The 14,276-nt window shown below is 37.5% G+C and overlaps 2 protein-coding genes across 2 annotated transcripts; one reads left to right on the forward strand and one right to left on the reverse strand.

Annotated features, from left to right (window-relative positions):
- The first annotated feature begins 65 nt into the window (after nt 1–65).
- aagab (alpha and gamma adaptin binding protein) lies at nt 66–4,189 on the forward strand. Its single transcript, XM_032582604.1, has 10 exons — nt 66–248; nt 1,479–1,669; nt 1,757–1,853; nt 1,951–2,040; nt 2,128–2,211; nt 2,313–2,392; nt 2,539–2,635; nt 2,727–2,831; nt 2,976–3,025; nt 3,254–4,189. The coding sequence occupies exons 1-10, from the start codon at nt 155–157 to the stop codon at nt 3,329–3,331; spliced, it is 966 nt and encodes a 321-aa protein (XP_032438495.1). The 5' UTR covers nt 66–154; the 3' UTR covers nt 3,332–4,189.
- Nucleotides 4,190–4,858: 669 nt separating this feature from the next.
- smad3b (SMAD family member 3b) lies at nt 4,859–13,412 on the reverse strand. The gene is made up of 9 exons (XM_032582590.1): nt 12,938–13,412; nt 11,199–11,392; nt 10,974–11,108; nt 10,594–10,668; nt 10,453–10,503; nt 9,160–9,372; nt 8,908–9,045; nt 8,409–8,553; nt 4,859–7,164 (listed from the first exon to the last, which is right to left on the reverse strand). Exons 1-9 carry the CDS (start codon nt 13,138–13,140, stop codon nt 7,041–7,043), a joined length of 1,278 nt encoding a protein of 425 aa, XP_032438481.1. The 5' UTR covers nt 13,141–13,412; the 3' UTR covers nt 4,859–7,040.
- Between the last annotated feature and the right edge of the window lie 864 nt (nt 13,413–14,276).

Genomic DNA, 14,276 nt, shown 5'->3' on the forward strand with positions numbered 1-14,276 from the left:
CTTCACAGTAAATTAATAAATAGGTTTTTATTCACGTTATTCTTATTTTAAATAAACCGGAAGTGACCTACGGCGGAACACGGAGTTCAAAGGTTATAGAAGTTAGCTACAGCTTAAGCTAGCACTTGAAAAGCGATCTTTAAATATTAGAGAAATGTCATCGGCAGAAGAAAACACTGAGATGATTCTGCCATGTGTGCTTGTCACTAGCACTGACAGTGAATTTAAAGAAGAAGAGCTGATAAAACGTAAGTTTTCGGGGCACAGCCAGTCTGATTTAGCAGGAAAGCTAATGTTAAACAATGCTAACTCAACAGAGCACCTGACCTGAGCGTTGATAAATAGCCGTTTCTTGATGTTGCCATGTCAGTAATACAGAATTTCTTTGTTTTGAGTGAGACAGAAGTTCGGATGGGATTAGGGTCTAAAAAAAAACCCCCAAATCTGATTTTAAAACAAATCTCAGTATCAAATACAGATAACCTGGGTTAAAACCAAAATGTACTTTTCAAATTATAAATTCATAAGGAAAAACATCCAAATCAACACGGTTCTATAGCGGAAAGAAACGCCAATTGTTACGTTATGAATTATTGCAAATAACTAAAGAAAACATGAGACACAGTCATGGACACCTGTCACACTGGAAAGGATCGAAAATACATTACTAAGGCTTTTATGGGCTCCAGCAAACCACGAAGAGAAACATATAGAAAACATAGAACAGCTCTTCCTTTCTTCTAGGAATGACTGTCCGCAAAAAATTACTTAGAGTGGATCAAAGTCTCATCCAGGAGTTCACAAATGAATCCAGAAAAGCAACAAAAGCCTTTTGTTGCCTTTGTCCCACATTTTTGTGATCAAGAATTTGAGGATAGTATTGTGTTGACAGAAAGGAAGGGGTGTGTCCTGTTACACCTAGCATACAATTAACATGGCATTTCAGAAAAAAGAGCATCATTGCAACAGTCTAATAGTAGTAGTATTTTGTCATTGTTATGATGGACTGGGGTTGCATTGCTTCTTCAGTACCTGGATGGATCCATGAAATTTGCTCTCAAGCTGAAAAAGCTGTTTGGTTCATGACCCTGATTATGTTGTTCATGCTCCAAATCCCTAGAATGTGACCCAATTGTAACAAACCTGCTAAGAAGAATGGGCTAAAATTTCTCCACAAACACTTAAAAGACTTATCACCAATTAACTCTAGATAACAGTTGTTAACACCAGAGTTGGCTCGGGTATTTAGTAGGTTTAGAGGACAGTTACTTTTCACATAGGACCAGTTGGCTTTGGATATCTTTTTTTTTCCCTTAACAAATGAAACTGTTATTTAAAGCTAAAATTTTATTTATTCAGGTTGCCCTTGTCTGATTTTTTTAAATTGATATTTTACTTAATATTTGAGCTTGAGTTAAAAAAAAAAATCACCTTAGCTTAATGTTGTCTTTTTGAAAATAATTTTTTTCTCTTCTCAGAAATACTCAATTCAAAGACTTTGCCTCAGCCAACTAAGCGAGAGGAAACTGTTGTTTGGTATCCTTGGACTATCAATAACAAATATTATATGGCTGATGTGCAGTTGTGTGTTGTACCAAGCACGTATAAAATGTCTGCAGAGATTGCCCAGTCCATGCAGGCTTTCATTGCTTACTTTGACAGCAAAGTGGTATGTGACCTTAAGAACAATATGTACTTTTCATTTGCAAATCTGTTTCAGTTTGCTGTTTCTATGATGCATGTTGGATGTTTGCAGAAGGATGGGCTGGAAAAGCTAAATCCCTGGATTCCTGTGGTGGAAGATCTCAGCCCAGAGGTGCTTATTCTTGTGTGCGACAGAGTCTGTGAAAACGGTTAGTTAAAGTAGTCGGTTAGAATGCAGGATGAATAATTACACACATACTCTTGATACTGCTTCAGCAAGCAAATTTAATTTAATTCATGCTTTAGGTGTCACTAGGCATGAAGCACAACAGTGGTGTTTGTCCCATGCATTTGAGCTTGTGGAGCTCAATCCACAGGAGCTACCAGATGAGGATGGTGAGTTCTGCATGAAAGAGAAAAGTAAATCTCCATGACCAAGTCTTCATCTGATTCACTTTTCCTCATCACTTTTGCACATTTCAGATGACTTTCCAGAGTCCACAGGAGTAAAGAGAATTATTCAGGCACTTAATGCTAATGTGTGGTCCAGTGTGGAGATGAAGGATGGTAAATTAATATCAAATCGGTTTAGTTTGATGGAACATGTCCCGTAGATGTTATCGTTTGTGTATGTAGCGTATATGACTCTTTGCATTTTTGTCTAACAGGGCACAATCAGGGTTTTGGCCTAATGAGTAGTTTGGTTGCTTCCAGGCATAACAACCCACGCCACAGCCAAGATCCACCGGTTAGATGACATTTCTGTTGATATAAATTGTAGATTTATAAAAGGTCGTATTTATTACATTCACATATTTGTTTTAAAGAGGTTTTCCCTAGTAAATTTTAAAAGGGACCTGTTTTTAAAGACGCTAATGCCTTTTGTTGGGACAGTCCTCCAGCTTGCCAGCAGAGGGCACACACACCAATGAGGAGGCCAACCACACAGACAACAGTGTAAACTCAGATACACAAGAGGGATCAGTTGTAGGCAAGTGGCATTCTTTTAAACATTTACTTGGCTGATTTATGAATTTATTTTCCATGTTATTACATAAACTACATAATTTTGATCCTTACAGATGCAATGACTGATTTAGACATACAGGAACTCGCCAATCTTACTGCTGGGGATGCAGATGCAGACAATTTTGAACGGCTCTTTACTAAATTAAAAGAGATGAAAGGTAATTGGGATATTTAAAGCAAGTTCAGATAAAAGTTACTCTTTCTACTCTGTTGTTGCTTAGTGTGGAAGTTAAATATGTTTATACTTTGTAAACTTTTTTCATACATAAACTTATGTGCATTTGTTCAATTTCACCATGTAGATAAAGCTTCATCATTACCACATGAGCAAAGAAAAGTTCATGCTGAAAAGGTTTGTCATTATATTGCTTTTTTGCTTCAACAACAGTTAAAGATAGTGTCTTGGAAATGTTTTCATAACCCCCCATTAGAAGTCGGATCAATATTTTGCGAGGCACTGCATATTGCACTCCTGTGGAAAACTTTGTTGGATCGGTTTACATCCAACAAAATTTCAAAAAGATCGGTTTCTGAAAAAACGCACATCTGAAAACTGATTTGTTTCTCTTTTGTTTTCTAGGTGGCAAAAGCCTTTTGGATGGCCATTGGTGGGGAAGAAGATGAAATAGATGGATTATCTTCAGGTGAAGACAGCTAGAATCAGATATCAGTGACTCTGTCTTCATTCCTCTGATCGCACCATTTTTCCTGGAACCCACATGGGAGTCGATGTGGATGTCCTGGTCACACTTGGAAGATGGATTTGCTTACGGATGGCACTGTAAGAATAGTTGTATGAGAGTTTTAGGGTGAAATGATGTATGAAGAAATACTATTTAGACGGTAAGCCATGAGTGGCCCCAGTCTTTAACCTTCTTCCCCTGAGTTTTTTAATGTACTTTAGCCCTGTGTGGTCCTCAATATGCGGTTGGTATGGAGGTCAAAAAAAAAATAACATGGAACATCTGATTCGTAATTTGTAGGTAATGTCAACATGTATTTTTGTTACATATGTGCCTTATCCATGTAAGAGACTTAATGCACGTTCTCAGAAATCAACATAAAACCTTTTTTTCAGTTTCATTGTGACTTTAATGTATTTGTGAACACTAGTTTTCAAGGGTGCATATTGCAATTTGGTTCAACCAAATAAAATATGCAAAAACTGAATAACTTCAGAAAATAAAATGAGTAGTTGAAATAAAGTGCAGTATTGGTGGTATTTCTGCTGTTCAGCATATGGTGTCTTGCAAAAGTAGTCGCATCCCCTGAACCTTTCCACATTGTCACATCCTCAAGCTAATTCATTTAATGAGCGTTCATGTGAGAGACAAACATAAAATAGTATGTAATTGAACATTTTAAATATTTTTTTACTTTTTTGCAGATAAAAATCTGAAAAAAATAGTGCATATTTTTGAAGTCAATCCGCTTTTCTCTGACGCCTCTAAATATTATCACAGCCAGTTGCTTTAATAAGTCATCTTATTAGTAACCAAGTATTTAAAAAGAAAAATGAGACCAATAAACACAGCAGACAGGATTAGAAAGGAAGCAGCATGGTCACTGTGGATGGGACTGCAAAGACATAGCTAAGGTGTGGACTACTAATGCAGTCCACAAATCTGGTTTTCATGAGAGACTGGCAAGAGAGACATAAGGGTTCCTGTGTGCCACAACCAATGTGGGAGAAAGTACACTGGTTAGATGAGATCATATCTCTACTTTTAGGCCTACATTCTAAATGCTATTTGTGGTGAAAAATTAAGAGTACACATCGTTCTGATAACACCATCCCAGTCAAGTTTCACAGTGGCAGCAACATCATAGGGTTGCCACACATCCAGCAGGGACATGGAACCTGCCTGCGCCGAGAGAAAAATGGATAGAACTAAACATAATCCCTAAAGAAAACCTGCTAAAGGCTCCAAAAGATGGGAAATTGCTGCAAAATGACCATTTGCATCCCATTTGAGTTGAGTTATTTAAGCTAGTAGGGACATACCACAGACTTGCTGGAAACACTTCCGAGCCAGTGTGCCATAAAACAAAATTAAAAACTACTGCACCCTGTAGAGTTAAACACAATTGAGGGTTGACTTTGTCTACTCTTTAACCTCCATAATAGTAGCAGATGTTATCAGGAGATAGGTTTGGATTTACAATTATAGATTTTAAAAAACACTGAAGACTTGTCTGTTGCTTTTTAATAAAATTTCACATTTAGAACAATTTGTTTCAGTCATTTGACCAAAAGCAAAAAGGCTACTGTACGTAAGACTTGGCCCAGAAAAGCCACTACAAAAATAAAGAGAACACAGAAGTCTACAAACAACATAATGCACTATAGTACACAGTGTTTAGGCGACTACCATGTTGGCGTTATAGATCACATGGTAACATCGTTCTATGTACTGTAAGTGCAGGATGAACAATGCATCAGAGAAAGTGATCAAAGACACATGCCTTATATTATAACATTGTATATATGGTATACAGTGTTTTTGGGCAGGCAATCATAACAATGTTAAAGTGATGAACAGTAAACTGGAAGTACATCATTTACTCACAAGGACAGTGAATCAAAACGTTACCTGTTGGTAAAATAAATCAAAGTAGCATTTCTTGTTTTCACCCCACAGTCACATGGTGTCTAAATTCAGTTAACCTCCTACGAAGACAAAAATGGTCTGCAATGTGCCTCTATTGAAAAATAAATAAGGTTCGATACAGAAATCTGTTCCAGACGTGTACAACCAGCTCAGGCAGGTTAGAAGCACACTTTATGCAACTCAAGTTTGGGGTTATTAAAGTCTTATCAGTCAGCCCTACAGCAAAGGTCCATCAGGTGCACTATTTCAAGCTTTTCGCCTACATAAAATTACGAGCTCTAATCGCTTATTTACAGTCTTATTTAGGAAATGATAAAAATAGATTCCCATGCCAGACAATATGCAAAAATAACTTCTATATCTCTTTCAGAGAAGAAAATACTTCATACTTTTTTTACAGAAACAATAGTGCTTTGTTTTTCCTTAGTGTAGACAAAATACCAATTAAATCATAAATTAGATAATTTATATAAATAAATCCCTATTTGGGAAGTAGTGTGTACTTAAAAGACAGATTACATGAAAGCGCAACTGAATACTTTTCAAGTTATTTCATGTATCATTTAATTCCCCTTTCTGTTAAGTGTGTGAGATTGAGTCTCATAAATAATGGACACACAATTAATCTTGATTAAATCACTGAAAAAAACAATTGGCCAAGCTAAACCTGTATCAATCTAAACTTGAGGAACACACATTTTAAATGTCTGTAAAGAATGAATCCATACAATGAATGAAGCAAAATAAAGCATTTTAAATTGATTTAAATCTCTTTTACACAGGAGAGAGGTCTTTCAGGTACAGGTGCATCTAAAATTAGAATATCATTGATATTGCTCTAAGTCATTTTAAGGCATTTATTTCTGTTCATTTTAATAATTGAGTATTGCAACTGAACCACCCCTGAAATTCAGTTTCTATGAATATTTGAATAAGACATGTTTTCTTTTAGGAAAAATATTATGTTAGACCTACACAGTCATGGTAAAGTTGTTAGTTGTAGACACCAGTACAACTTTCTCCGCTAGGAGGGTTAGCCAAAAGAGGTGCAATGTCATTTACTGGTGTCGATACTCTGTGTTTTAACAAGTCCAACATCAGTGAAACCATCTACCAGGAAGTTTTAGAAAAGCTCATGCTTCCTTCTGCTGACAAGCTTTACGGAGATGCAGATTCCACACCTGCCCATACTGCCAATAATTGCTTTATTGGCAATAGTTTTCCTATGCCTGACAGGATGGCAAACTTACCAGATCTGAACTCCATAGAGAAGCTACAAAGTACTGATCAGAAACACCCATGCGGACAACCTGAAGCAACCTGTGCATTCTTGACCCCTCAAGAAAATCATGAGCATACATTGATGCAGTAAATAATCCAAAATCAGCTTGTACCAAGTGTATATAATATACGACAGATTGAAATTATTTTCAGATGGCCAACATTTCTGCTTTAAAAATAACTTTTAGTGGTTTTATGCAGTACTAATATTCCAGGAAACTGAATCTTGTGTTTTCATTTGCCGTCAATCATATTCACCAGAAACAACAGAAATAAATACTGGGTACCTATCACTCTGTCTGTAGTGTATCTATATAGTTCTTAGATTGACTTACTGAAAATAAAATTTTCATTGATATTCTGATTAAGTGAAGTCCCCCTGCATGAAATGAATGATGCTTCTTGTTTCATCAGACAAAACCTTGACTTTTCCTATGTGACTTGCACTCAGTTGCATATCTGGGACTAGTTTTCCTAAGAGACACTGGAGCAGTGGATGCTGGGAGAGCCCATCTGGGTGAGGACCTTGTCCAGCCATTGTAAAGGACCGTTAAGGTGCAGCTCTATCCAGCAGGGGGTGCTGGTCACTGTCTGACGTCTGTGGAATAGAGATGAACAGGCTGTTATTAAAAATGGGTTTGCCTATGTTGCATCAATGTGCTAAATATGAAAAGTTCTTGAGAAACAGGTCATGGTCATTTAAATGTGTTGCATTTAAATACATACCTTACTCAGTAGCTTTAAATTAATTAACACAAACATTAAAGGCAACTTTGCAGGCTATTCCTGAAGTCATTCTGGAGATGCTTTTCTCTGTGGTGTTTGGTGGCAGAAACACAACACGCACAAATCCACAGTCAAGTGGAAATCCCCACTGCAGAAGGATTTGGAGATATGTCCACCACACCACCGCATACATTACTTCCCCTCTGTCACAGCTGCACCCTCACCATTATCCGATAGAACTTAAGGAATCTATAAACAATTTTAAAAGGCTGACTGATGTCATCCTCATTAAAAATGTTCTTTGTCACTAGTAAAACTACACAACATTTATCTAATTGAAAAAATCCAACAACCTCAATCACTCTTGTATACATTGATTATGTGGGACACTTCAATCATTTTGGGACAATATCCTTCTGACCTTAAAAAAAAACATACCAGGGTACGGGATTCTGAAAACTTTCCTACTGGTTTCTGATCGTAGTGACATTCTTCAAAAAGGGGATTAGTACCTCCTCAAGATTCTCACAAGGAATTGGCTCAAAGGTAGACTACCAAAGTTGGATAATTGGACAGAAATTTTGGGAGAGATCTACTTCATGGAAAAAAATTATTTTTGCTTGAGGATCAATGGGGTCCCAGTCAAAGCTGTGGGAAAAGTGGGCAGCAAATACAAAAAACAGCGACTCCACACCCTGAAGAACCAATGGCTCTGTTAATAGTCAAATTTACCCCCTGTGATGTTTTTGCATTTAATTTTTTCCTTGTCATTAATGATAATTTTTTATATTATACTTGTTAAAGAGAGAGTACTAAAAAAGAACAATCCAACAACTGGATACAATGTCTCTCCTGCATCACTGATTTACAAACCATCTAAGTATTTGTATAAAGAATGTTAGGGTATGTGCTCTGAAAAGAGGAAGACAACTTCATTTCTGCAATTAGCTTGTCCAATTGGTATTTCCCTGTCAACCTCGCTGCATCCTGAATACGTTTTTGTATTTCTGACCATCAAAATCATCACCAAATATCTCATTGTATATCTATAAAAAATATTAAATTAAGTATTAGGCAGTTGAAACTACAATCTGAAAGGTAAACAACCATACTTACCTATACTCAGCTCCCCAACCCTTGACAAAGCTCATGCGAATGGTGCACATCCTGGTGAGCTGGTAAACAGCCTCAAAGCCCTGATTGACCGACTGAGCCAGGAGGGCAGCAAATTCTTGGTTATTAAAAATCTTCAGGTTGCATCCTGGCAAAAATATATTTAAACTTAGCAGAGCATGGATCAAATAAGTGTTGTTTTGATAGAACATTACAGCTCAGGTTATACCTTACTAATTAAACGTTTACATTGATTATCTTAAAAAGTAATGTATAAAGCAAGTTTACCAATTTTGGAAAACTTTCTCAACAGATGAAGACATTTACTCTCATTAAAAAAAGGATTTTTCTAAAAACCCCATTCAAAGGTTATGCTACTTCAGTACAAGGAATTATTTAAAGGTTATATACAAATCTTTAACAACAGTTTACCTAAGTGTGGAGGACACTGGATTTAATCTCGGATTAGTTTCATTGTTATAAGCATTAGTTTCACACTGACCTGGAGGTATTTTGCACACTGTGGCAGGATGCCACCCATATCGCTGGTTGCAGTTAGGACTTTGAACAAAGATGGCACTGTCACTAAGACACTCTGCAAACACTTCTCCCCCAATGTAATATAACCTCACGCCACGTCCTGGAAAAGGAACAGAAATGATTGCAGCCAAGCAAACAACCAGCAACCTGCAGATTTATCAAAGCATAAATATGAAAAGCAAAGACTGGCTGAAAAAAAAAAAAAAGTATTCACCTATGTGTCGGCGAGTGAGCTCTACGGCTGAGTTCCGGTTGACGTTGGACAGCAGGCCCAGACAGAAGCGCTCAGAATTCGAGGGGTCAGTGAATCCATCTACTGTGAGGGAGGGCTGGGATGCATGGAAGGTCTCCCCAACACGCTGGTTCAGCTCATAGTACGAGATGGAGCACCAGAAGGCCGATTCGCAATACGTCACAGGCTGTGGGTCTGGATTAGTGGTAAAAAAAATTACAGACATTAGCAGATGCAAGCTCAAGTGACTCCATATACATAATAATCTTATACTATGGACCAGTACAAATAAAAGCATAACTAAGAAATAAAATTATTCTGCTCACCATGCTGGTGAGTTGCAATGTCCACAATCAAAAAAAGAAAAAAAAAGTTATAAAAGGCAAATGAAAACCTTTCTATTCTAAGCAGGGAACACTATTGCAATAAAACATGATGTGGTCATGCGCTCTCTGCAGAGCACAAGTATTTTACGTGCCTTGCAAAAACATTAATACCCCTGATCTTTAGTTTTTTATACATTTTATCACATTACACCGACAAACCTTCATTTATTTAATTAGGATTCTAAGTGAGAGACCAGCACAAAGTAGAGAAATAAAATACATTTCCTTAAACTGATACATTGTTATAATAATTGCATTAATGACACAATTCCAGTTTAGATGAAGGGAATAGTACCAAGTTGTCAAGTATACACTCAAGCCAACTGACTAAATTTAAATCCAATATTTGTAAATATACAAGGTTACTGAATATTAAATCCATTTAAGAAGCTTTAAAGCAACATTTATTATAGCAACAAGTGACATTATAATAAAGGTAGAAAGACATTTGTTTAAATGTGTTTCTTCTATTTAAAAAAATCTACATATTTATTATAAATAATGAAGACTATCCTAAAACCAAACTGCAAAGCAAAATGCAGCCATGTTTGATTCATTTTACAAAAAGCTCTGGGCAGTAAATTTCAATAATTGTGATATAAACTAGTAATTAATCAATCTTGCAGTCTTTATATATGGAAGACTTGTCAATAATAGTGCTTTAATGCAACATAAAAACAGAAGGCAATGATAAAAAAGAAATAATAGGTGAATTATGGAAAAGTAAAAAAAAATACAGAAATGAAAGATTAGAGGTAACTCCTGATTTGAAGGTGTTGATGATGATGAGAAAGAGATTAGAGTTATGCATAAAATACTTATGAAGCATAAGCTCTAAAATCCATAATGGTGTTAAAATTCTCAACACAAAAAATATGATTTTTCTTACCAGAATTATTGTTCGTGGGTGAAACAGGGTTGGGTGAAAGGCTGGGTGAACCTGAAACAGAGGGCAGGGTTGGATCATGATTGTGATGAGAGGTTTATAGAAAATAAAGACTCTGGCAGTGCATGTAGTTATGGGGCTCACTTGTTTCCATGTCGTGGTTGAGTTGGTGATCATTTGTCTCACCATCCTCACTCAGATACCCTGGAGGGGGAGTTTCTGCAAAATACAACACGTGTAACATCCAAAACCTATAAACATCACATTTTCAAAGGACAAAATGTTTCTTATGCCCATGGACAGAAACTATAAAAGTTTGTCATACACCAGTAAACATGTTGGAACAGATCACATTTCAATGGAATAAATAATAATAAAAAAAAAACAATGCAGTCTTCCAGAGATGTTTTTGCTTACAGTCAAGCTCCTATAATATAGCTTCTCTTTTAAAATATGCAGTAAAAAGAAGTTCAAAAAGTGAAAGGGGCTTCACAGTTTAAAATTTGAAGCACAATGTCTCTCACCAGGAATATAGTTGCTCTGAGGCTCAATGCCAGAAGGGAAATTGGTATTTTCAGGTATTGATGGGCTGTAGTCATCCAGTGGTGGAAACTCAGCAGATATATCTGTGTGGCGTGGGACTAGAACAGGCGGTAAAACTGGAAAAGTGGAAAAGATCACTTTAATTCCATTCACTGTTTGCTAAGCGAGTTCAGAAAACTGTACAGCATAGCAACCATTATACTCACTTGGCGTCTCTATCCTCTGGTAGTGGTAGGGGTTGACACACACTTCATCCTTCTTGGTATGAAAGGCAAATTCACAGTGATCTACCGCCCTCAGCTCATGATGAGACTGCAAGTCCGGCCAGCGCCATAGGCGACAGTAGATCACATGAGGAAGACCTTTTCTGTGCGAGACCTGCAGACGTCCATCTAAAGACCTGGAACATACAACCGGAATGCCATGTTAAGTGTTCTGGTAGTTCTGGTGAGAGGCAAAAATATTAGCAAATTACCAGCCCTCTGTAGCAAGGATGTTAGTGTTACTACTACAAGGTGCCAGTGAAAAAAACATTATTCTGTTGTAGGTGTCAGAGTTTATTTATGAATTGCTACACGATGGAATTGGCCTTCAAATAGCTCATATTTTTTAAGATCCCATAGCAGGGGTCCTCAATCCTGGTCCTTAGGGCCAAGTATCCTTCATGTTTAGATGCACCTGTGCTCCAGCACAGATTATTAAAATGACTGCATTAGCTCCTCAAACCGTCATCAAATGCTGCAGAAGCAGGTTAACCACACATTCATTTAAGTGTGTCAGCAGGGAACAACTCACATGCAGGTCAGTGAATGACTATGATTGAGAACCACTTCTATAAAGCATCCATGCTGTACTGGCAGCAAAGGGGGGGGGGGCAGCACATTTTTTATGTTAAGTGGGTCACCATGTTATTGCTGATAAGTAAAATAACAAAGAGGGCTACTAGCTTTGTTTGCAATTGGACCTACAAATGTACTTAAAAAGAAACATGACTACTTCAGTACTGAAAGTTACCAAACATAAACTTGAAAAGTAATCACTTGGAACCCTTTCATTTCAAGAGCTAACTAAAAACTCTTAAAACATAGCCAAATTATTTTGTAAGGCTCATTTTAATCACTCAGTCAATTAAAGAAACAATCAACTGTCTGACAAGCTATTATACAAGAAAGATCAGTTTGCCTTATGGGGAATCCCAAACTCAAACCTCTAATACAACTTTCCCAGAGTGCAAACACTCCAGTCTAAACATCCTCTGTTAGTCAGAGCTCTGCACTGCCAGATTTCTACCCCTGTGTTTTATCAAGTATGTGAACTGTTGACATGTTTATATAGCAGTTGATGAACTTGAGCTAACCGCATAACATATTTACACACTCTTCACCAGCTTCAATTGCTTAGACACAAGCAATTGTGTCTAAGCAATTGCTAGGGAAACACTGGGGAAACATGAGGTACTCCTGTCCCATTACAGTATATTTGAAAATGCACCAAATTTGTTATAAATTGTAGGATTAAGTCATGTCTTATAAGAGTCTGTGTAACACGGACTAGCAAAGTCTTCTGACCAAAAACGTACAATTATAATAATAAATTAGACATTTCATACTACTATTAATTGTTTTAATTTTACATGTTTGTTGAACGAAGCTGAGCTGTTGTGTTGGCTAATTATCTGTAAATATAATTGACATTTTGTTAACTAAAGATAGTAACAACAACCTGGGAAGTAATTTCAAACATTATATACACTTTGCAGTTGATAGGACAAAGAAAATCTTAGCTAAAGCACCGCTATGAAGTAAAACCTGATTTAATATTAACTGCTAATGCTAGCTCACGCTAACTAGCAGGCTAGCTCTTCAGCCGTGGGCTAACATTAGCTGTCATCAGTAATAGCTGCTAGTTTGAGCCACTTGGACCAGTTTGCGCCCTGTGATTTTACCTGGGTATGGTTAAGCATTTTGTGTTGATATTCTGTGTTGTGATGGCCTTTTCCAATTCCTCCAACTGTCCCGTCCTCTTCAGCTTCTTTACGAGACTTTTGACAGCTTTTTCGCACCATTTCTCCTCCTGTCCGTTTTGTTCTCCTTTCTTCCAGCCCAGTAGCCTCTTCACAATCGGAGGAGTGAACGGCAATATGGACATATTAAATGTCACTTAATTCAAGTGGTTACGGGGCTCTGATTTAATTTGATAACCTCCAGGGCTGTACAAAGAACAGTTCGCTGTTGCTGTAATCAAGGTTAGGTGTAGCTTGTTGGACTAAACCCCCAGAGGCTGGTTGTTCCCTGGAGCTCGATAACGGCGGTTCGCGTCAAGGTCCAGTCCGTTCAGGTTGCCTGTCTGTCGGAGTAAAACAGCAGCAGCCCCCAGTCCAGCCCGATTGTTTGCCTGCCTCCGCCTACCCACCAGTCAGCTGGTCTGCCCTCCACCTGCATCTTCACACATTGCCATAGTGTGCAATGCAATGAAAATAAACAGAATCTGATTTTTTTTTTTTTAAAAAGAGCTCAAAGAGCAAACTTTAAACTGCGATATCCCCACCACACACCCCACATCAATATGCTGCCCCTAAATAAAATCTGTTATATAGCCAGTTGCTTTCAGAAGACACCTATATAAAATATATGAATCTCACTTGAAAGGCTGTCAAAAGTCTCACTATGAATCTCGTATTAATTTGTGTATAAATACGGCTGTTCTGTGAAAGCCTCAGATACCAAGAGACAGGTCAGGGATGAAGTTAGGTGAAGTTTATAAAACAAACACCCTGAGCTGTGTTACCTCAACCCTACCAACAAACTGAAACTCTCAAACCAGACAAGATCATTAATCAGAAGAGCAGCTCAGAGACCCATTGTAGCCTATGAGGACTGCATTGCAGCCTGCACAAATCTACAGGTGAGACATCCCTCAAACACCACCCTCCCTATGAAACAAGGTGTTGGCATCATCATTCTGTAGGGATAGCAGAGATAGCAAAGCTATGCAATAGTTGAAAAAATGGAGGAAGAAAACGCATTAGTGGCATGCCTCCTATAGCAGGTCTACAGCAGTAAACATTTGGACAGATCCACAATGGATCAAATGTGTTAGAATGGCCCAGTCAAAGCCCAGACCTAAATCTAGTTGAGATAATATGGTAAGATTTAAAAATAAATGTTCATTTATGCTCTTCATCCAGTCTGATTGATCTTACGCTATTTGGAAAACAATATATTAAAAACTTGCACTCTACGTGGCCAAAATTGGTAGAAATACCCTAAAAGACTTGCAGCAGA

This window comes from Xiphophorus hellerii, chromosome 2 (assembly GCF_003331165.1).
Source record: "Xiphophorus hellerii strain 12219 chromosome 2, Xiphophorus_hellerii-4.1, whole genome shotgun sequence".
Classification (NCBI taxonomy): Eukaryota; Metazoa; Chordata; class Actinopteri; order Cyprinodontiformes; family Poeciliidae; genus Xiphophorus; species Xiphophorus hellerii.

What these genes read in the sequence shown, in the direction of transcription:
- aagab (XM_032582604.1), top strand. Translation starts at nt 155, where the DNA reads ATGTCATCGGCAGAAGAAAACACTGAGATGATTCTGCCATGTGTGCTT. An exon ending in CGACAGAGTCTGTGAAAACG is followed by an intron (nt 1,854 to 1,950) that starts GTTAGTTAAAGT and finishes TTCATGCTTTAG; the next exon opens with GTGTCACTAGGCATGAAGCA. An exon ending in TAAATTAAAAGAGATGAAAG is followed by an intron (nt 2,832 to 2,975) that starts GTAATTGGGATA and finishes TTCACCATGTAG; the next exon opens with ATAAAGCTTCATCATTACCA.
- smad3b (XM_032582590.1), bottom strand. Translation starts at nt 13,140, where the DNA reads ATGTCCATATTGCCGTTCACTCCTCCGATTGTGAAGAGGCTACTGGGC. An exon ending in TCAGAGCAACTATATTCCTG is followed by an intron (nt 10,669 to 10,973) that starts GTGAGAGACATT and finishes TGTATTTTGCAG; the next exon opens with AAACTCCCCCTCCAGGGTAT. An exon ending in AGTGTGCAAAATACCTCCAG is followed by an intron (nt 8,554 to 8,907) that starts GTCAGTGTGAAA and finishes TATTTTTGCCAG; the next exon opens with GATGCAACCTGAAGATTTTT.